Consider the following 22,082-nt stretch of genomic DNA (forward strand, 5'->3'; position numbering starts at 1 on the left):
GTGTGTGTGTGTGTGTGTGTGTGTGTGTGTGTGTGTGTGTGTGTGTGATGAGTGTTAGGTGAAAAATAGAGGAGGAGGAGTGGGGAGAGAAAGGAAAGGTGTATTGCTTTTTTATTTTCTGTTTAGAAAATATTTAATACTTGCGTGAGGACGGTCTCCCAGTATAATAAAATATTTCATGAGAAGTGCTGTGGTGGTTTAGAGGAGAGGTGAATTAGTGATTAGGACAGATCGCAGATAAGGACAGAATTTTCCCAGTGTATTCTAAAGAGTTCCTTCAGCAGTAAAAGAGCACGTGACTTATTACAGTTATGCATATGACAGTCACAGATATATATTTTTTTCTTTTTTTCAAGATATATTTGTCAGAGTGCGTGTGAGAGAGAACATGAGCATGAGTGAGCATGAGCGGGGGAGGGACAGAGGGAGAGAGAGAAGCAGGCTCCAAGCAGAGCAGGGAGCCCCATGCTGCACTCGATCCCAGGACTCTGGGATCATGACCTGAGCTGAAGGCAGACGCTTAACGACTGAGCCACCTAGGCGCCCCTATATTTTTTCAAGTTGTGGAGATTTTGTTTATATGCTTAAATATACAAATTAAGGTGGACCCTGTCACAATGATTTGGGCCGATGTTATTAAGTTCTTGATAGTTGCAGATAGCGTACAGAAAAAGCCATCACGAAAGGGGTATCTGCATGTATTTTATGTGAATTAATACCTCCTGGAATACTGCAAACAAGCCTGTGTCTTAACAAATTTATGTTCTGCTTTTGGGCCCAATACTGTGATAGGCACGGGGAATGGAAATACAAGTGAGATACGATTTCATAATTAAGATCGCTTAAAGTCGAGGGGAGGGACAGCGGAGTCACATAACCACATGCTCTGCCTTTAGGGGTGCACAAAGAAGGGGTACCTCTCCTGGAGGAGGTGGCACCTGATTGGGATCTTGAGAGAGTAAACGGGTTAGGTGGGTGGGAAACATGAGGAAGTTCTTGGCAGAGCCCCCTGTGTTAGATGCCAAGGTGAATGTTGGTGGTACTATGAGGAGAATGGATGTAGCTGCAGCATTGAGGGGCAGTGTTCGTTTTCACTGAAAAATTTAACTGCGAGCAGTTCGGCTCAGCAAGCAGCATTTGAGTGCTCGTTTAATTAGCTAACTCACTAGAAACTGATTGAGATGAATTGTTTGTAGGTAGAATGTTCTAAGATTGAAGTAATTTAATGTTTTTGTGCTTTTTTGTGAATGTCAGGCATCATGCCAAGCCCAGTGGGGGAAAAAGATAAGTTGTTGAAAACAGCAACCTTCTCACCACCCAGAAGCCCAACCACAATAATATCAAGCAAAAAACCTCAGGCTGTTGAATATGGATATATAAATGAGTATTTGCACACCTGCCATTTGCTTAGACTATATTAAAAGAAAGAATAAGTGTTGCTTGCATTTTTTCCTTCTTCCAGTGTTTGTTCTTAGAGTCGTTTTTTAAATTGCAGTGTGAATGCCCTCATGTCTTGAACAGGCTAGCAACTTTCAGTGAGGAAGGAAAAACTATTGAGCATCGAATGGAAAAGGCATTAGCATTGTTCTAAACATTTTACAAAGTAAGAATCGGGCATCGAACTGCTTCCTTTCTCCAACCTTGTCAAAATTCTACCTACTGATAGCTTCGTTTTCATGGGGACTGTTACCATTCCAGATTCGCCTAGGCCTAAGCCTAGAACTAACTTTATCTTGCTTCACCGTCTTTTATTTGCTCGAATCTGAGTAGTCAAAACTTCGGTGTTCTTTAAAGATAATACTTTGGTGGTGTCTTCAGTTTGCTGTGAATAGATGCAGAGGATACCGTCAGTTAGCAGCAGTTATAGATTCTGCTCAAGGGCCGTCTTTGCTCCCAGAAATAATTGGGGTGAGGTAGCATCGCAGTAACTCTTGAGTCAAGTGTTTCTTTTCTCAAATATTAGAAGTGAATATTGCAAATTACTGTTTACGGTGCATTTAATATATTTTTTTTAAAGGAATGACGTTTTTCTTAATGGTCAGAAGTTACTTCAGTTTTGTCTTCATTAATTTGCCGAGAAGAGAGAGATCTGTTAGATCAGGGACTGAAGGTATTTTATGTGAGGTGGAGTCCATTAGGTTTTCTTAATTGTTTTTGTTAACTGTAATCCATTCTTGATTGTTTCTGTCCTGTAGTTTTGCCTCCATTCCTACAAAGGCTTTCATAGTCGAAGCTTGCAAGTTTCATCAAGATATTTGTAAAGTTAATATTATGACTAGAAAAGTTGGGGAGGAAGCCATACAAACTTTACTAAGAATAAACTGTTGATTGTTGCTAGGTTACCATAAAGTACCCTTCAGTTGTTAGTGTTTACTGCCTCGGTCCATCAAGAATTATGCAAGTCTTGAGAGAGACATTATTTCCGTGAGAATAGCCACCACGAAGAAGATAAAACTTAACCAGTGAAATCTTTTTTAGTTAACTAAAGAAAAAACTGGTCCTCTGGCTGAGGACATAAGCATTCTTCTTTTTGTTTATTTTCCATTTTTTAGTCATCATTATGCTTTTTTCCATTATGCTGTTTCCTTCTGTGTTGTGGCAGACTCAAATGCCTTTTAGCTTTTTCCCTTTTAAAGTACACCACCCATGCATTGTTTGTATAACACAATGCAGAGGAAACTTATTTGTGTGAGACATTTAGTTATGTATTCTGTTACTGTAACTTAATCCCTGGGGGAGCATTAATATGGCAGCATTTTAAATAATGTTACTAGAACTCTATTATTAATAGCAAACAAAAGCCTTGAAGATTGATAGGTGACTGTTGTGGATGTTTCTGACTATGTTTGAAATGAAATTTTATTTTACTTTATTTTTTTTTTTTTAAAGATTTTATTTATTTATTTATTTGAGTTGAAATGAAATTTTAAACAAATATACTTTTAAACTTTAAAGGATATTTTAGGTTATGCCTCTTTATTGCATTTTAGAACTAGATTTCTGAAAATAAAATATATTAATTTGCTTATACATATTAATAAGAATGATTAAGAATGATAATAAAACTCAGTTTGGAAGAAGGTTTAAAAAATCAGAAAATTGCAGGTATAAATGGCAAAACTGATTATAATAAAAAATGCAATTGTTCAGCCTAATGTCACCTCTGATTGTTATTGCATTTACCTGTTTCATTGAAGCATAATCACTTGAATTTCACAATGTCCTAGGTGAGGATTAACGCTACTGAAAGTTTGTATAATTAAACACTCATGATTACGGAGTTAGTGTGTTCAGACAGAAGCACATCTGTAATTTCAGAGAAGGGAAAAATAATTGTAGCTTTGATTCCCTAACAATCAAAGGTAAGGTCTTTTTTGTGTTAGAACTTGACTATTAGAAGATTTTCATAGGTAAGAATATAGAAAATTCTCTCTTTAGTTGCAGTGGGGGAAACATTTACAAAGAGAGACCATATAAAAAGGGGAGTGGGGAGAGCATGGATACCAGTATGACTGAAGAGTTGCGTGGAGTTCCTATGGGTCACTGGGTTGGCGTCATGTTGTAAAAAGGCAAACAAATGTAAATTTGATATGCTTGGGTTTTGAGCCAAGGAGTGTCATGAGGAAAGTGGTGTTCTCTAACAAGCCCAGCTGTATGAAGTGTGGCTAGTACTTGACGGGAGATACAGGCCCATAATTGAAGTCTTAGCCTTGATGAAAGGCCTTGACAGTGGGAATAGAAAAGAGAGATACGTAAGTGAAATTTTAAAGGAAGGTTTGACAGGACATAGTGGCAGTGGATATGTGATGGAGGGTAGGGTCAAATTTCATAATGCCTTTCTTCTTTAAACCAACTTGGACTAAAATAAATAAAATCCCACAAGTAGGAAAACAGATTTCCTTTACCCTCACTTCTAATCCTACTTCTTTTGTCCATGTAAATTAGATAACACACTGAGGGAGTAGTGTGCCTCTCTGTTATTTATTTTTATATCCCCCATGAGATCAGCTTTTATTGAACTCCCTTCCTTCTTATGGCTTTGTTATGCTTCTGAGAAGGAAGGCTTAAAGACTTGGCACTCACGGAGTTTGGTAACTGAACATTGATTGCTTAATAGAACAAGACTTTTAAAAACAAAGCAGAAAAAATTGAGCAATACTTTTTCAATCGATAGTATTTATAATTTTCATGTTATCAATGTAACGTCTTAGAAAAAAGTTCATTTTAAAAAACTGGTTAAGTGAAATAATATTTCCTTCATGTTGTTTTTGTGAAGAAATTCAACTGAACAATGAGAATAATTGTAATTGTGTGTCCAGGGTATTGAGAATATTGAATTGTGTGTGTCTCCAGATGATTTCAAAGCCAATTTTTTTTTTCCAGGATTGCAGCATTCCAGAGATAGAACTTTGCCCACAGTCTGACCCAGCGTGTTGTCCTATCCATATACAGCGAGCAGTCCCCAATTTGGAAGAGCTGAATATCCCCAAATCTGTGTCCTTCACTGTGAAGTCAGGAGTGTATGTATCAGTTTCTCGTTATTACAGTGATTGATGGCCACCAAATTTAACTTTTTACTTCAAATTTCAGTGGGTGACATACTTAGTTAATTTTATTTATGCCCCTGGATACTCGAGATAGACCATTGCAGGGATTAAAACAGATTCTGTCTTCCTTTGGATCCAATTAAGTCTTTGATGTAGGACTCACAGGAGCAGATAGAGATCCTCAGACATAGTTCTTGATAGATGCATTCATCATGTTTTCATCCACCAAATTTTGGGACTGAGAAATAAAAGCATGTCCCTGGCCTAAATATCTGGAGCTCGAACTATTTCAAGAGTGTCTCGGCGCCGGTAGTTACTGAGTGCCTCAACAGGGCTAGGCATGTGTTGCTTTTTTTGTTTATTGTATTCCTGCGAGGTAGGTAGAGCGACTCATTTTATAAATGAGGAATTATATGATTTGTTTCAGGCTACCAGCTTGTAAGCATGGGTCTGATAGCAAGCCTTTCTGATTGCAAAGGTATCTTTTGGACTATGGGTGTGACTGAGCTGAGTCTTAATTTAGTTCCAGATTAGCTTGAATCACAAATCTGTGATGCCTTTGCAACATGGATTCCTTTTCTGTCTTTCACTCTTTTTTATCTGCTCTGATGATCGTTGGTATAGATATTTGGGGGGGTCACCGTAGGACATCTTTCTTCATCTCTCCCAACCACAGATTACAACTGTGGGCAGACCCAATAATTGATCCTGTCCATGAGCTATGTCTGTAATTACCAAGTTTAGTTACAAGGTAGGTGGGTCTTTTGGGAATCTCATTTCAGATACTGTTTCTGCAGCAGCCAATTGAACTGATTATTGATTCTAAAAATGTGGGTCAAACATGTAAAATGCCTTGATTGGGTGGAAAAAAAAAAGATGTAAAATGCCTTGTGGAATCCCACCTCTGATTGCCCCATTATAAAAGAAAAAAAAAAAAAAAATATATATATATAGTGGAATTTTTTTTCCTTCCAGTTATATTGTGCTTGAATCAAAGGTGTCACACCTCCTAAATATTAGAAAATTCTAAGAAAAGTAATACATACCGCTTGGAGTACATATAATAGACTTACAGTGTTTGAATATGAGTACTGAGTAACGCATTAACTCTTGTTATACGCTGTCTAGTGAAGTCATTTCAAATGTGTTTTACTGGTTGTAATTCTGCTTTTTTTGTTTTGGTTTTTTGGGTTTTGTTTGTTTCATAGCCCTTTTTACTTTTAACTGTTACAAGACCAGACTAAAGTGTTCCTATTATATTTTAACAAACCATTCATTTCTTATTTAGTTGGCTTGCCTACCCGGATATTAATTTTAAGGGGCAAGCTACAGTTCTGGAGGAAGACCATGGGCTCTTTGAGATTTCTGCCACAGAAATGAAATCATTGCATCCACTTCAAATGGTAAGCAAATTTAAAAACTGGCATTTTCCCATGAATCTAAAATAACCATGGTGGGGGCGCCTGGGTGGCTCAGTTGGTTAAGCGACTGCCTTCGGCTCAGGTCATGATCCTGGAGTCCCTGGATCGAGTCCCGCATCAGGCTCCCTGCTCGGCAGGGAGTCTGCTTCTCCCTTTCCCACTCCCCGTTTGTGTTCCCTCTCTCGCTGTGTCTTTCTCTGTCAAATAAATAAATAAAATCTTTTAAAAAATAAATAAATAAATAAAATAACCATGGTGGGATTGCTTATGCATCTCTATCCTGAGAAAAGACTATGTGTACTATTGGATCAGCAATCTATACATGATTTTTCTGTACCTCTATATCATAGAGAATATCTGTGTGAAAACATTTTAATGTTTTCTAGAACACAAATACCTGAATTTACTTTGTGCTAAGTTTATTACAATGCATGCAGTTTCCTTAGAAGTACTGCTCTGTGAAAATTTTGAATACAGTTCTGAATTTTTTTTGATGCTTATTAGAAAACCACTTTTTAAATTATGATTTTCCATCACAGTAATGAATGATAAGCTCAGCATTAATAATAAATGGACAGTTCTGTGAGTGGTTGCTTTCTTAAAGATAAGTGCATACAGTATTTTTGTTGCAAACATTTTTTATTTGAGGGCAAACTCTTCAAATAAATGTTAGCTATGTGGCAAACTGTTTTTGGTTGTTCTGTGCCTTTAAAAAATAAAAACCAGGAAAAACTAAGAAATTTTAAGAAATACCACAGTGTGAAGTAGCATTAAAAACAGGAAATTCTGGAATTAGGTTGTGTGGGGAAGGGGTTACCTTTTATGCTCTACAACCTTGAGGTCACAAAGATAGTTAAGTATGATAAAAAGTGTTATTGGAACTTGGAAGGGGACGCACTCTAATTTAGAAAGCCTGAGCAGTTGTCCGGAGGAAATGAAGGGTCAGTGGTTTGGAAATCTACTCTGCCAAATGAGATGTTTTAAATCTAGCAACTCCACTTTGTTTCTTGGGACACTCTGCAGGGGGGGGATTAAATCTTTACTCACTCGTGTGTGCTTAAGGACTGAAAAGTTCAGTTTCCTTCCTTGTAATGGTTTTAATCTGGAAAGTGTATTTTAAAGATTTCTTGCCCCACCTACGTCGATGAGCCGTCCGACTTGTTTTTGACTACTGTAGGGTTCTGTACTTCAATTTTAAAATTTACCACAACTTAAAGTTGGCTGGTATATAACCTTTAACTAATCTTTTTTTTTTTTTTTTTGTATAACCTACATATGTCACTTAGTTACTTTCAAATATTCCAAATGTTTCTGTATCTAATATTAACATTTCTTATCTTAAGGGTGGACTGAAAGTGGAAATGCCTATGAACTTAAAGGTAAGTCTTAAAAATGGTCTTTTATAGCAGGCTAAAAAGCTTGAGTGTTAATCTTTAAGTATTTTGAACTATTAAAGTAAAAAATTAGCAGAATACATGCTAATAATATCTAGCTAGTGGATGTTGGAGAGAAGTGACTGCACGAGAAATGGCCACTGAGGACTCATGCTGTAAGGGCAAGTTGGGTCAGTGTGCAGTGTGCAAGGATGGAAGTCTTGCTGACAACCCAGTCAAACACGATAAACACCTACTGCAGGATGGAAAGGTGATGGTTTGATTTTTGATTTTTGGGGGAGGGGGCGGTTGAGGTGGCACCTTGACATTCTAGTGGAGGTATCAGACGTTTGGGAATAATGCTCACAAAGGAGATGAAGGATGATCAGAAGAAGGGGTAGGTAGCTCCTGTCAGAGAGATGGCAATTTGTAAGTATCTGAAGGGAACAGTAGAGGGAGTGAAAACTGGAGCAGTAGTGGCACCAGGATTAAGCACATTTTGGGAAAGAAAAGGAAATGGAATTATAAAATGTGTGTGAAAAGAGATGGGAAGAAAACCAGTGCAGTGATTAAAGATGCAAACAGACCTCTGCTTGACGAGGTTACAGCACTTCCAGAGGCAGGCATGGGAAGGATTCATCCGTCCTTCTCCTGTCCTGCAAAACAAGACACAACTCCTCCAACCCTCCCATTTCTGGGGGCTTCCTCATTGATCGAATTGACCACAATGCTCTTAATCACATAGGTGGAATCTTTTAAAACTTGGTATCTGAGTGTATGTAATACATCTTGGCTCCTTGTTGGAGTCGTATATACCCAAGTTTAAACAAAGACTTACTGCCTGTATTCCACTCATAGAGATACTGTTTTGGTCTGGGGTATGGTCAGAAGTCTTCAAAGCTCCCCACGTGATTCTGATAACACACAGCCAAGGTTTTCGAGCCAGTGACCTGAAAGATGCAGAATTAGCTCTGACACTTTCTGAGTGACTCCTGTCTCAGTCTCTTCAGGTGTGACAGGCTCGGTTTTCCTTGGACGTTTGCAGTTTGACAGGTTGTAGTGGTATATGAATGAGATGGCTATCATAGGTGGTCAGATCAAGTTTCTAGACGTTAGTGATGGCTTACTCGTCAAAGAATTACTGCTTCTTAGTCTGATTAGGTTCAGCATATGTAGAAAGTATTAAATAAAACTTCAAATACAGCACCCTGTGAAAATTTAGTATGTGGAAAACAGGAGCAGTACTATGTATTTTTTTCAGTTGTATAATGTTACCAATTTTTGGAGACAGGGAAGCTATAGCTTGTTCACTGTGTTTAAGCATGGGGCCTTTGTTCGCCGGCGTACGCCACGTATGCCATCCGCCACAAATAGGAACGGGGGATAGAGCGTGGGTAGATGAGTGCCGTTACCACCGCTGTCACTTCCACATACCAAGGGCCGGCAGGTTCTACTTGGGAAGTGAAGAGCACCAAAGTGGTGGAAGAGACATACTTGTGCCAATCCAAATTTGAAGTAAATGAAATGCTAGGAATGGATTTCCCACTATACTTACCCCCACCCATATGAATCCAGTATCCAAAAAAAACCCATAATTTTTTCAATCACTTCTTCTTATTAGAAAGTTTTGAATTCAGATTCGGGAATTTGCATATCTATTTCTTATCAGTGAATAGCAACTGCCATAGAAGCAGTTAGTGTTATAAGAAGCAGCTGTGTTTTCTCAATCCAGTAGATAATTTATTATTGTGCCCTAGAACCTCTATAGAGAGTTTTTATTTCTAAGAGGGGAAATTCAGGTAAATATAAGGCAGGTCTGTATTAAATTCCAAACAGAGAGCTAAACTTAGCTAATTTAAGAATCCTTTATAAGACAGTTTTTGTCCTGTGAGATGGTCCTAGAATTTGGGTAACCAGAACAATGTATTCATATTTGACTATATTATTAGAGAAATATGCTATTAAGATAGTTTATCTTTATAATAATAACTCACATATTCCTTGTGACTATCAGACAGCATGCTATATTGTAAATAAAAAGGACAGTGGTCCCTGGCCCCTCTTCATGTCTTTAGTCTCACTTAAGTAAATGAGTTTTGTGCCTATGCCAAAAAACGAGCATGTTAAGTAATTTTCTTTCATATCTTTCAGGTTATTATTTATGAAAAACCTCACTTCCATGGACATGCCAAAGAGTTTAGTGAACACATAGATTCTGTCCCTAAGTTTTTTAAAAATAATGGGGATTTTCATGGAATTGGATCAATCCGTGTCATCGGTGGAGTGTGAGTATTATATTTACAATATTTGATTTAATAGTCTATTTTTTGAAGATCACAAAAAATGTGCCAAGCCAAGCAAAAACAATGTGTCTTAATCTAAAAATATTACATCCCTTCTGGAAGATACTGTAAAATAAAAAATATTAGTCACTAATCGCTTTTCTGTGAACTCTTGTATTAGAGATTTTGAGGTAGGTTAAACGTAGAAAATGGTTTCTCAAACTTAAAACACTAAGTATTCTAAATACAATATAGAAGATAAAAATTACAAAATAAAATTATTTATTCATTTATTTATTTTTACAAATTTTGAACATGAATCAGAGCCCCAGTTTTTATTCTCTATCCTGTGGATCTTAGTTGACCTTCTGTGCTGAGGATCTTGGCAGTGAGTCCTTCATTAAAGAAGTAGCCTGGGTTGTGTGTTTCCCAAGTCAAGGATTTTTAACACTGGTTACCTTCTGGCCCTGTACTGTTTTTGAGGAGCCCCCCAACTACCTCTCAGTATAAACCCGATTGTAACCAATCATTGCTACCATCCTGGTCTCAGTCAGCAGTTTCTGGGGCAGGTACCCCAGAAAATCTGTGACTGCATTGGGATGTGCCTTTGTATTTGTATCCTGGCAGATAAAAATCAGAAGAAGCTTTCTTCATAGCTTATTTGCCATTGTCAACCCAGTGCTAGAATTCCTCTAGAAACATTGTTGGTCTCTTTGTTGTTATGATAGTTTATTTGGGATGTTGGTTCATTTTAGTTTAAGTATCGGTGTCTCATTACTTGCAGTAACATCGTAAATCTTGTTCATGCTATTCTAGCAAAAGATGCAGCTAAAATATTTTATTCATAGGCATTAAATGACTGGCCTAAGATCACTCAAGAATCTACATTTAGAGATAAAGACTTTGCAGTTTCTGGCAGTAAATCATAAGTGATGGCTACACTAGCCAAAATAGAGATAAAAGAGACTATGCCATGTATTAGATATGTAGGACATATCCAAAATTGGTCTGACATATTGGTAATCATTTAATTCTTTATCTTTCAATTTAAAAAAATTATTAGGCCCTTGAAGAACAAATGTGTTTTGGATAAATTTTTTTTTTTTTTTTTAAAGATTTTATTTATTTGAGAGAGAGAGAGAGTACATGAGAGGGGGGAGGGTCAGAGGGAGAAGCAGGCTCCCCGCTGAGCAGGGAGCCCGATGCGGGACTCGATCCAGGGACTCCAGGATCATGACCTGAGCCGAAGGCAGTTGCTTAACCAACTGAGCCACCCAGGCGCCCTGGATAAATTTTTATTGTGTCATATTTATTTGCAATCTTCTCTAATCTGTGAACACATACCCTTCTTGTTAACCCTGCTCAATATTTTTTCCTTTTCTTCCTTTTGGGATCTGAATGTTTTTCCCATTAACTAGATTGTGATTTGCATTGTTTTCTGAGTTTTTTGTAATTATTTTGTAAAAATTTTAAGAAAATATTATCGCTTGTAATACAACATACACACTTTATTATATGACAACTGTAGGAGAAAAGTATCATATTCCCATTTAAAAGTGAACAGTTGAGGGGCACCTGGGTGGCTCAGTTGGTTAAACATCTGACTCTTGATTTCAGCTCAGGTCATGATCAGGGTCGTGGGATCAAGTACTGCGTCGGGATCCCTGCTCAGCCCAGAGTCTGCTTGTCCCTCTCCCTCTGCTCCCCATCCCCTGGCTTGCATATGCATGGGCACGCTTTCTCTCTCTCAAATAAGTAAAATCTAAAAAAAAAAATAAGTGAACAGTTTACTTCATTTTTTTACTACTTCTACCATTTTTCACTTTTGTTAACTGTTTATCTACAGGTAGTAGGAACTCATCTCTGTCCCATCTTGAGAAATCTAGGGAAAGTGAGGTTGACGTTTCCTCATTTTTCTCAGATAACATCTGTTTTTAAATATCCCAGATGTATATATAAATTGGTTCTTAGACAAAACTTAATCTATTAAAAAGAGCTGAGCAGATTTTTAAACTGTTGTCATGTAATAATTTATTAATCTGTCTTTAATATTAAGGTCTTCTATATATTTTATTCTTTTTCCCATTCAGGCTTTTTAAAGGCATGTTCTGAGTAGCCACATCTATATAAATGAAAGCCACATTTAGAATTTGAAGGTTTTCTTGTCCAATTCATCTTCACATAATAGCTTAAGAATAAAATAATGTTAGTCTTTTTACATATTACAAATCCACTAAGATGTATAAAGTGTTTATTCCAACTCATGTGGACCCCCCCCTTCCCGTCTCATATACACACCTACATGGTAAAGGCAAGGAGGGATTCATGATTGCTGAGTGGCTACTGTTAATTTTGTACCCTGTGGAAACAAGTTTTGGAGTAGTTTTTTTTATTTTCTCAAAACAATAGTAGTCAGCCCTACCCAGCTTCATTTGTCAAGCCCCAGAATTCAGAAGTCCCCAACCCAGGAGCTCAAAATAGTCATCCTAGAACCTCCCCCATTGGAGAGGGTCCCATTTTACAACACAGTGCCTCAAAAGGCAGATTGAAGCGGGTCAGCATGTATTATGAACCTTCTGTGCCCACATTACATTCATTAGCTACTGTGAATCATTCCATTAAAAATAAGTTTCATAGAGAAGCTTAATGACTAATGGTGTTTATCAGTGTGTTGTACTGATAGTTTTCGATTAGAAGTCAAGAAACCTGTGTCCCAAGGGGCTCCTGGGTGGCTCAGTTAAGTGTCCAACTCTTGATCTCAGCTCAGGTCTTGATTTCATGGTCACTTGAGTTCAAGCCCTGAATTGGGCTCCATGCTGGGTGTGGACCCTACTTTAAAAAGAAAAAAAAAAAGAACACTTGTGTCCCTGGAAAGTACTCTGCCACAGTGCTTCCTTTTGCCATCATCACCACTGAGGAAATGGTGGGAGCAACACTGCCCACTTGTAAACAATTACAGAAGTATTCTTATGTGTAGGCCACCAGGGCTAACACCAGCCCATTTGCATTTCTCTTTGCTAAACCCACCAGTAATATGTCTTAGATCTGAAACCCAGTGAGAGGTTCCTTTGATTTAAAACCTAAATAAATGCTAAATATAGTAATTAGATTCTGTGATTCCAGAAGGGCTTTGTTAGTAAAATAAGAATAATTATCTTTGAATCTCAAAATGGGTTTATAACTTTTCTTATTGGCTATTTGTGCTTTCCATTATTTTTTACTTGGCAGACTGTCCTTTGACCACGTTGAGATGTGGTATCAGGTCATACCACAACTATTTAGTGAACATTGCTCTATTGCAATCCTGTAACAGTTAACCTTTTGTTGGGAAGAGCCTCCAAATTATAAAAGCTATTGATCCATGAAGCATAAAACATCTGTCTGTCTTTATAAATGGTAACAAAACAAATGTGTTGCTTTTTTAAAATATGGTGGTATACAGCTAGGTGCTTTATCATGATTTTCTCTTTTTTTTAATTAATCTTATTAATGGCTCAATTGGATGTACTTTGTATTTCTAGGTGGGTTGCCTATGAAAAAGAACATTTTAAAGGCCAGCAATTCTTGCTTGAAGAAGGAGATTTTGAAGACAGTAATGCCTGTGGGGCATTAAGTGGCCCCATCTTGTCTTTCCGGTTCTTACAAGCTGTGAGTTAGCATCGTTATTCTTAATTTTCAATTGGTTTTCTACGCATGAAAATCAGACATGAGTTGTGATAGAACATGAGGTTATAAAATGTTTGGAATACCTGAAAGCATTATGCTGAACTGCTTATGGGGTTTTTCTGCTTTTCTTAATGGCTAAGATGATTATAGAATACTTGGGTTAACTTTTCATCCGTCAGTTCCATAAGTATTTGTTGATCGCCTGCTTCGTGAGCTGGATTGTATCAGATGTTGGTGATACAGTGACCAGAGTCTCCGTCCTTGCTTTTCAGAGCTGGCGGTCTGATAGGGAAAATAGTGCTTTTATAAATGCCTGATAATGTTTGACTATGATTGGATTAGGCACAAAGTACTCACCAGAGAAAGGTAAATTGCTCCCACTTGGAAAAGAGAGGAAAAGATAACAGTTGAACAAAATTTCAGGTTCAAGAGTTGGCCAAATGGAGAGGTTCCAGGACGGACTGAAGGGGAAAGGTGTAGGTGCTGTTTTAGCAAGAGATTAACATATGAAAAGGCAAGGATGTGAACCAGTGGTTCTCAGCTGGAGGTGACTTTACGTCACTGCATTTAGCAGTGTCAGGAGACATTTTGGATTGTTGTGACTTGGGCGGGAGGGGGAGGGGAGTTGTGATACTGACATCTAGTGGGTAGAGGCCAGGGATACTGCCAAACCTCCACAACTCACAGGACAGCCTTCTCACAAGATGTCATTAGGTCCAGGGGCACCTGGATAGTGCAGTTGGTTAAGCGTCCAACTCTTGGTTTCTTTCGGCTCAGGTCGTGATCTCAGGGTCATGAGATCGAGCCCCACATCGGGCTCTGCATTGAGCACAGCAGAGTCGGCTTGAGCGTCTCTCTCCTTCTCCCTCTGCTTCTCCTGCTTGTGCGTGCACGTGCTCTCTCTCTAAAAATAAATAAATCTTAAAAAATAATGTAATCAGGTCCAAAATGTTAATAGTGCGGAGATTGAGAAACCCTCACATAAGTGAAATTGGTGTGTTTGGGAAATGCAGTTAAGTCAGGATATTAAGCAGAACTTTGGGAAAATGAAACCAAGAGCTAGATAACGAAGGGCCTTTTATGCATATTGAGGAGTTCACATTTTTTTTCTTGATTTGACCTTGAGCCCGTGATGGATTTTAGGCCTAGTGAGCAAGATTAGATTAGAAACTTTGGAAGATCTTTTTGGTGACTCTCGAGAAATGGCTCGGGGTGGAGGAGGTAAGTCTGGACATTACAGGACTCCAGGTGGAGGTTGATGAGGTCATCGAGAAGAGGAGATAAATGTTGAGAGAGTTCTGCAGGATATCACTGCTTATCAAATGTTGCTCATTTTCCTGACCAGCTCTAGAGAATTTTTAATGTGTTCAGAGGGACATACTTTCTTAGGATTCAGGATTTACCACTGTAGTCTCTTTCCAGAGTAATCTGTATCCATATAAACTCTATAAACTATCTGGAATGTGTTTCCAAAGCCCTCTTCGAAGGAATTGATAAGTGAAGAGTGATTAGGGGGCCCATCCAGACTTAGAGTGAGCACAGGTTGGTTGTGTGCTCTGGCCCTTCAGGTTTTTGTCTGTTGGGGCCCTTCACCTGGTCAGGCAGGAAGGGCCAGAATGGGAGAAGCAGCACAGGGAACAAGGGAGCATTTTTTTTTTTTTTTGTGAATGATCTTTGTTAGTAAGAAAGTGAGTTGGAAACCAATTCTACCTAAAAGACATAACTTTTAAGGTATTTAGTCCACAGTCCTATTATACAAGGGCCACGGGTTTTTTTCTCTACCTAGCCATTCCTTACTTGACCACTAAAGGCAAGCAAGACAAAACAAGATAAACCCTCATCTTTTATTTTAGGTCTTCATGACTACATGCATTCAGGGAACTATGGGTCACTCAACAGGTAGAGTTGACATAAGACATCTTTTCCCCATATAGATTCCCCTAGTATCCCTAACCTGGGAAGGAATGAAGCATTACATGTAAGATCTAAGTTGAAATAATATAAAATAAACAAGAGGATAGATAGAAAAACTGCATAATACAATGCAATTTTCTAATGTCCTGGCTTCATTATGCAGAACACTCTGGATCTACTAAGGTCAAATTCTGGACATGTTCCTTAGGGATAATGTAATCTGTGTCACAGAGTACTTGGAGAAGACAATGGGAAATACGTTTCTAATTCCAAATGAGTCAGGCAGATATATAATGACTTTGAGTTAACTTTTTTTTTTTTAAAAGGAGAGGTCCAGGAAAATATAGGAGTATTTAGACTCCAGGGATTAAAAAAGGAATTTTTATTTCTTGGCTTCCTCGATAAAACTTTCTTGGTATGCTTATTTTTTCTCTGTTTTATACTACCTTAACTTTTGGATCTGCTTTTATTAAGATTTTCAGTCTTGGGACCTCTTTTCAGATCTTTGAAACCACGTGGTATGCGATGGGAGATCATTATTTCTTCTAAATTAATGGGTATACCAGATCTCCATTGGTGTCTCATATTACTTTGTCCACCAGAGGGTTATAGCACAAGAGCTCCAGGGCAGATCAGATCTGCTGCAGGGTTTTATGGAATTTAAAAACACCCAAATTACTAATCCTTAAAAAGACGTATCTTTGGTCCTGAAGCATCTGCTCATTGGGTTTTTCTGACATTGGGGAGTTCTGTACCAGAGACTATTCTAAGTTATCTAGATTTTCCCTTGGATATAAGTGCTTTAAAAATAGAAAGCAGAGTACCGATTTGAGATCGTTCCATCATTATTCATTCTTAAGCAACAGAGCTCCACTTAAATCTGTGTGACTTTCAAAATTACTTAATTGTGCCTGATAAAGCAGGGATGCTAGTAACCTGGAAACCTCATTGTGCTTACCGTGGACATGACTCTAAGTGCCTGTTGCAGTCATCTCCTGAACAAGGCACTTAGAAGTTTTGGTTTTGGGTTTTGTAGTTTTTTACATGTTTTATATCACACTTCATATGTGTGATCCCTAGAGATTTAGCCCCGGGTGACTAGATTTGGCTTAGAGTTAGAGCCCTGCCCAGCAGGGACCACCATATTGATGGTAACTAGTCAACTAGATCAGACACTGTGTATTTGGTAGGTTTGAGTGAAAAATGCAGAGGGAGTGAAAACCAGGAGAATGGCTCAGAAAGGTACTTAGAAAAAGATAGAGGGCAAAAGCTATAAGGCAAGGAAAGCCATGAATAAACAAAAGCAGATGTAAAGAAGAGAGTGATGCTCCCCTCGCCCTCGGCCAGGTCTCTGGGAATAGCAGGCAGAGTAGAAAGGATACAAACTCAAGTCACGTGAGTAAATGTGTTTGTGAAATAGTCTGCTGCCAGCTCTTGTACTTGGCACTGGGTCCTGTGATAGCGGATCCCGCCTTCTCTGCTCACCTCTAGCCTGCACTGTTGCCAAGCAGCCCCCAGCCTGCTTCCCAGCTCACTCTCCCACAACCCACACAGTAGGACTTGTGCAAATCATTGCTCAAGTAAAGTACATCACATCATAACACAAGTTATTTCTTAATGAAAGGGCACAGACACAGCACACCTGCACATGTCCGTATTTATCTCTTTGTCCCGTTTTACTCCAACACATCGTAATGACCCTTGGCATTTCAGCTTGTCCTCGCTCCCCTATTCCTGCAGCCCTCATGAGGAGTAGAGAACAGTTGTAGGGGCCGAAGAAGTAAAAACAATGGAGCATTCCGGAGTCACCAGAGTAGGGGAGGGGAGAGGTCCATATAATTTTGTGAGAACTGCTGAAGACCCTCCCATTGCAGTTGGGCCTGATTGGATAGTGGCTGTTGACAGCGGTTCCTACCCAGGACCCAGACAGGGCCCCCTTCAGCTCATCATCATGTTGTATCCTCACAACCACCTTGAGCTAGTTATGTACTTTCATGTGACAAGAAACAGGCATGTTCAGGTTCTTCAGGTGATGGAAGTTTATGTTGTCAGGACAACCAGCTTTGCTGGTGTGGCACCCAGGCTGTAAACGTATTTCATTAGGAAGGCTTGCCCTGGGGACTTTAAGGCAAATCACTTATGGGCTATTAAAGCCTTGATTGAAGTGATTTATATATTTATATATACATATATTTATATCTGCAAAATAGGTCTATGTCAAAATAGATATAGATATGTGTGTGCATACATATGTATATGTGTGCATGTGTATGCATATATATTATGTGTATATATGTAAAATCAGGCTTTAAGGGAGCTCAATAATGATAAAAACTACAAGTGTTTTGAGAATAAAGTGTTATGTTAATAGAAGGATGGATGGTGACAATGAGGTAAAAAATTCACCCAGCCCTCATTTTTTTAAGAACCATATGAAAAGTAATGAAGGTAACACATATCCTCAGGTTCCAAAGGTTTGCTGTCAAGGAGAAGTTAAAAATATAATTATGGGTTATGAATTATAATAAAGATCTCAGGTAAAAATCCTTTTTCATCTTTTATCCTAAAGTCTCAAATGAAATTTGATCCAGTTATATGAACACTTTTTAAATCCTTTGAAGCTGACAAGTAAGTAGTAAATGAGAAAATTATTTTAAGTGTATTTTCCCTCTTCTTATGGATGCTTTGGTTTTTGTTTTTGACACTGTTTTGCTTGTTCATATAAAATGAATGTTTATCCTAGAAATCTCCTTTTCTTAGATTAAATTTATTTTATATATATATACATATATATTTAAGATTTTATTAATTTGAGAGAGAGAGCACAAGCAGGGAGAGTGGCAGAGGGAGGGGGAGAAGCAGGCTCTCCACTGAGCAGGGAGCCTGATGTGGGCAGACGCTTAACCACCTGAGCCACCCAGGTGCCCCAAATTTATGATATTTTTAAAGGGGAGAGAAAATTGATATTGTTGAGACTTACAGAAGTTGATAACATTTTCCATAAGTCTAAAACTTACTTACAAACAACAAAGTAGTAGGGACAGAGGAAGAGATTTTTATTTATTTATTTATTTTTTTAAGATTTTATTTGAGAGAGAGATACAGCACAAGTCAGGGAGGGCAGAGGGAGAGGGAGAAACAGGCTTCCCACTTAGCAGAAAGCCCAAAAAGGGGGCTCCATCCCAGGACTCTGAGATCACGACCTGAGCTGAAGTCAGATGCTTAACCAACTGAGCTACCCAGGCGCCCATGCTGCTTTTTTAAAAAAATAATGTATTCTGTGTTCTCCAATTAAAAAGTCTATTATAAAGAGTTGAAAAAATGTAGGTTAAAATTGTCCAACTTCCCTGGATCCAAAGATAACCACTCTTGGGTTTTTCTCCTAGTAGTCTTCTTTTATGACATGTTGGGTTTTTTGGTTTTTGGTGTTTTTTTTGCATGCTTATGACCTTACCAGGTTTATAAGTTTGAGTTTTTGTCCTGTCCTTTCATCTTATCTGACAGTGATTAAGAGCTTAGGGTAGATAAGTACATAAATTTAGGCTCAAATTCAATCTCTGCCCCTCAGTAGCTGTGTTAACCTCAGACAAATTACTCCCTTTCCTTAGCTGGAAAATAAGAATGATAATAATATAATCTCATGTGGTAGTTCTTTTGGAAATAGGCACATGAAGCTCCTGGTCAGTAGTATCGAATGTACTGTTAGCTTCTTCTTAATTATATTCCATCAAGGGGTAGGTAAGATGCATAAAGGTTTATGTTTATACATCGTTTGGGCATTTACACTGTTTACAGCTTTTCAGTATTATAAAAAAATGCATCTTTGCATATAAATTGCCCATCATTTAGTTTTAGGAAATTTTTTCTAGTTCTTAAAAAAAGAATTTCAACAGTATCAGAGTTAATATCCGTCTTTTAAAATGTATTTCTAAATTATTTTCTAAAATAGCTATCCAGTTTATATTCCAACCCAGCAATGTTCTCAGACAAAACTGGATTTTTAGATTCTTCTTGTTTTAAAAAGTGAAATTGTATCTAATGGTTTTAATTTGAATTTCTTTATTTTTACTGGTGAAATCGGACATTTGCTTACTTGTTTGTAATGCTTATCTTTTTTGTGAATTGTGTCTTGTTGACTTATCAACTTGAGTCTTAAATTTTTTCTGGTATTTTTGTTTCAAGTATATTATCTAACTATAAAAATGTTAAAATTTTCCCCTCATTTTATTTTTTTAATCTTTTGTCAAGGAAGTTTCATTTTTTCTTTTACATTTAAGCTTATAAAATCCTCTTCCACAAAATGCCAATCACACATTGTATGTTAACTGTATTTCATGTTGTGGCATTTACTCTTTAGGCACAAGTGAAACTTTTAGTTTCCTTTATAGTGTCACATAAATAGCCTGTAAATCCCAGAAATTTACCAACTCTTGATTAATTCGCACTTATATATAAAAATGTTCCCTTGATTAAAGTAAATTCAGACTTTTTTTTTTCTTTAAACTATTGAAGAGTAGTAACTATTAAGATTGTTTCCAGTTCCATTTAAAATTTTCCCTGGAGTTGTGTGAAATTATCCCAAGTATGTGAAAATTGTGCTAAGATATTGCAGTCTATAAAACAAAATCCATATGTTTTCCTTACCTTTCCTCTTTCTCTTTTTAGAATTTTATAGAATCTTCTATCACACTGTTGGAATCTGACCTAGAAAGTGGGAAGTTTATTGACATTACAAATCAGGAAATTTCTGACTTGGAAGAAGTCGGCTTTGGCAGTGAAACAAGATCCATTCACGTTAAAAGTGGAGTGTAAGTTGCCTCCCATTCTGGGAACCTTGAGAGGTTCTTTGGTTTTAAAATTGTTGGTTGCTCGATTCTGTATCACCTCTGTTCTTTTTCCCTTTCCCGCCCGCCCCTACTAGATGGGTTGCCTACCAGCAGAAGTTCTTTTGTGGAGAACAGTACATTCTAGAGAAAGGGAAATACAAATGCTTTTTTGACTGGGGAGGATCAAATAATATAATCATGTCAATACGACCTATCCAGCTGGTGAGTTAAGAATGATGACCATAACCAATTCCAGAGCATATAATGGCATACACTTGACTATGTGAAACAGGCTTTTTCAAAGTGAAACTGCTGGATTATGTTATGTGAATATATAGAGAAAATAAAATAGCATGTGTATTTTCTTAGACTGTATAGGGAGCTAGTAGTAGGTAGTATGAGCGCATTAATGAGATGACTGTGATTTGATCACTTCATTCATTTTTTTTTTTTAAACATTTTTTTTTTTAAGATTTTATTTATTTATTTGAGAGAGAGAATGAGATAGAGAGAGCATGAGAGGGGGGAGGGTCCGAGGGAGAAGCAGACTCCCCGCAGAGCAGGGAGCCCGATGCGGGACTCGATCCCGGGACTCCAGGATCATGACCTGAGCCGAAGGCAGTCGCTTAACCAACTGAGCCACCCAGGCGCCCGATCACTTCATTCATTTAATAGAATTTATTTCATGCTTCATATGTCAGGCACCACTGATCACTGGAGATACAAGATGAATAAGATTGCCCTGACGGGCCTCGGTCTCTTAGAGGACATTGATGTGTAGGTGATTGATTGTGGTAAGATTAGTGAGGAGGTAGAGTGTGTAGGCAGTGCTGGGGGAGCCAGTGAAGGAGCACTCAGAGCCTGGGAGTTGGGCACATGACACTCCTGCATTAACTGATATCTTAAGGGATAAAAGCACTTTTGCCAGATAATGAAGCGGGGCAGAAAAGGCAATCCTCAAAGAGGTAATGTAATAATCTCCTCCTGTGCAAAGTCAAGCAGTTATGAAAGAGTATGGCCAGTGTGGATAATAACAAACACCCCAAGAAGGGTGCCCATGATATAGTGTGGGAAAGGTAAGGGCAGGAAGCTCAGACTCTGTCTTTCTGATGGACTTTGAGGCACATATTTTTTTTTCCCAGCTACATTACTCAAAATGAATTAGTAAGTATTAAATACTAAAATTATTATAAAATAATCCCGTAAGTTATTTGAGGGTCATAACCAATTCAAGAAATCTAGTAAATTAGACTTTTTTTTTCCATTTTTCAAATGGTATTTTCAAAACTTTGAAAAAGACAACTAAGATTATATGATTACAATTTTTTAAAATGTTTTAATATATGTTTCAGGAACCACTTGGAATAAATGAGCCTCCACATTTGGTATGTTTCAAAACTTTCTTAACTTACTATTTACCAAAAGCATTTATGCCCTTTGTCTCAATTCTTTCTCTTTCCATCAGATAAATTTCTTATATCTACGAAGCAGGGCAGTTTATATGGTACCTGGTACCTATGGGCAGAAGAGTGCCCACCTCCATTACGGGTTATATTGGCCTGGACTCGTCACATTTCATTTTGTTTTCTCCCCAAAGAGCTTTAGCTCTGACCACTTTGGGGTCATTTTGAACCTCTGCCACTCCTTTCCTTTTCTTCAATGTCGCATTCTCTTTCAGCACAGCACATTCTACTGTCTTTGGAGGAGCAGACTTAACATAGAGAAATGGCTGTCTGGGCACGCTTATTATGTAAATGTATTTCTAATACCTAAATCAAATATTTCTTGAAAGCACTAGTAAAATTGCAGCCCTGCTTGTTTATTTCTAGTGTGTTAATGATTTGAAGGATTGGGCAATACTCTGGAGCCTAATGTTTATTATCCATTGAGGGCTACAAATTGTGCTTATTTTATGCTTCTAAAAACTCTGTGATGTCAAAATTAATCCCAGTTATTGATGACAAAACAAAGATTTAGAATTTAAGTGTCATTTCACACAGCTAGAAGTAGCAAAATAGGCCTTTTTTTAGCATATGACTCCACTCAACTATTT

General features: G+C 37.8%; 1 protein-coding gene across 1 annotated transcript in view; it reads left to right on the forward strand.

The window, feature by feature from the left end:
* CRYBG3 (crystallin beta-gamma domain containing 3) overlaps window positions 1-22,082 on the forward strand; it is a 105,941-nt gene that overhangs the window by 52,102 nt on the left and 31,757 nt on the right. Inside the window, exons 9-16 of the mRNA XM_021687965.2 lie at window positions 4,384-4,520; window positions 5,836-5,950; window positions 7,312-7,347; window positions 9,493-9,626; window positions 13,145-13,271; window positions 19,869-20,011; window positions 20,125-20,251; window positions 21,382-21,414. Coding sequence (XP_021543640.2) covers window positions 4,384-4,520; window positions 5,836-5,950; window positions 7,312-7,347; window positions 9,493-9,626; window positions 13,145-13,271; window positions 19,869-20,011; window positions 20,125-20,251; window positions 21,382-21,414 — 852 coding nt within the window. The remainder of the gene's footprint in view (window positions 1-4,383; window positions 4,521-5,835; window positions 5,951-7,311; window positions 7,348-9,492; window positions 9,627-13,144; window positions 13,272-19,868; window positions 20,012-20,124; window positions 20,252-21,381; window positions 21,415-22,082) is intronic.

This window comes from Neomonachus schauinslandi, chromosome 1 (assembly GCF_002201575.2).
Source record: "Neomonachus schauinslandi chromosome 1, ASM220157v2, whole genome shotgun sequence".
Classification (NCBI taxonomy): Eukaryota; Metazoa; Chordata; class Mammalia; order Carnivora; family Phocidae; genus Neomonachus; species Neomonachus schauinslandi.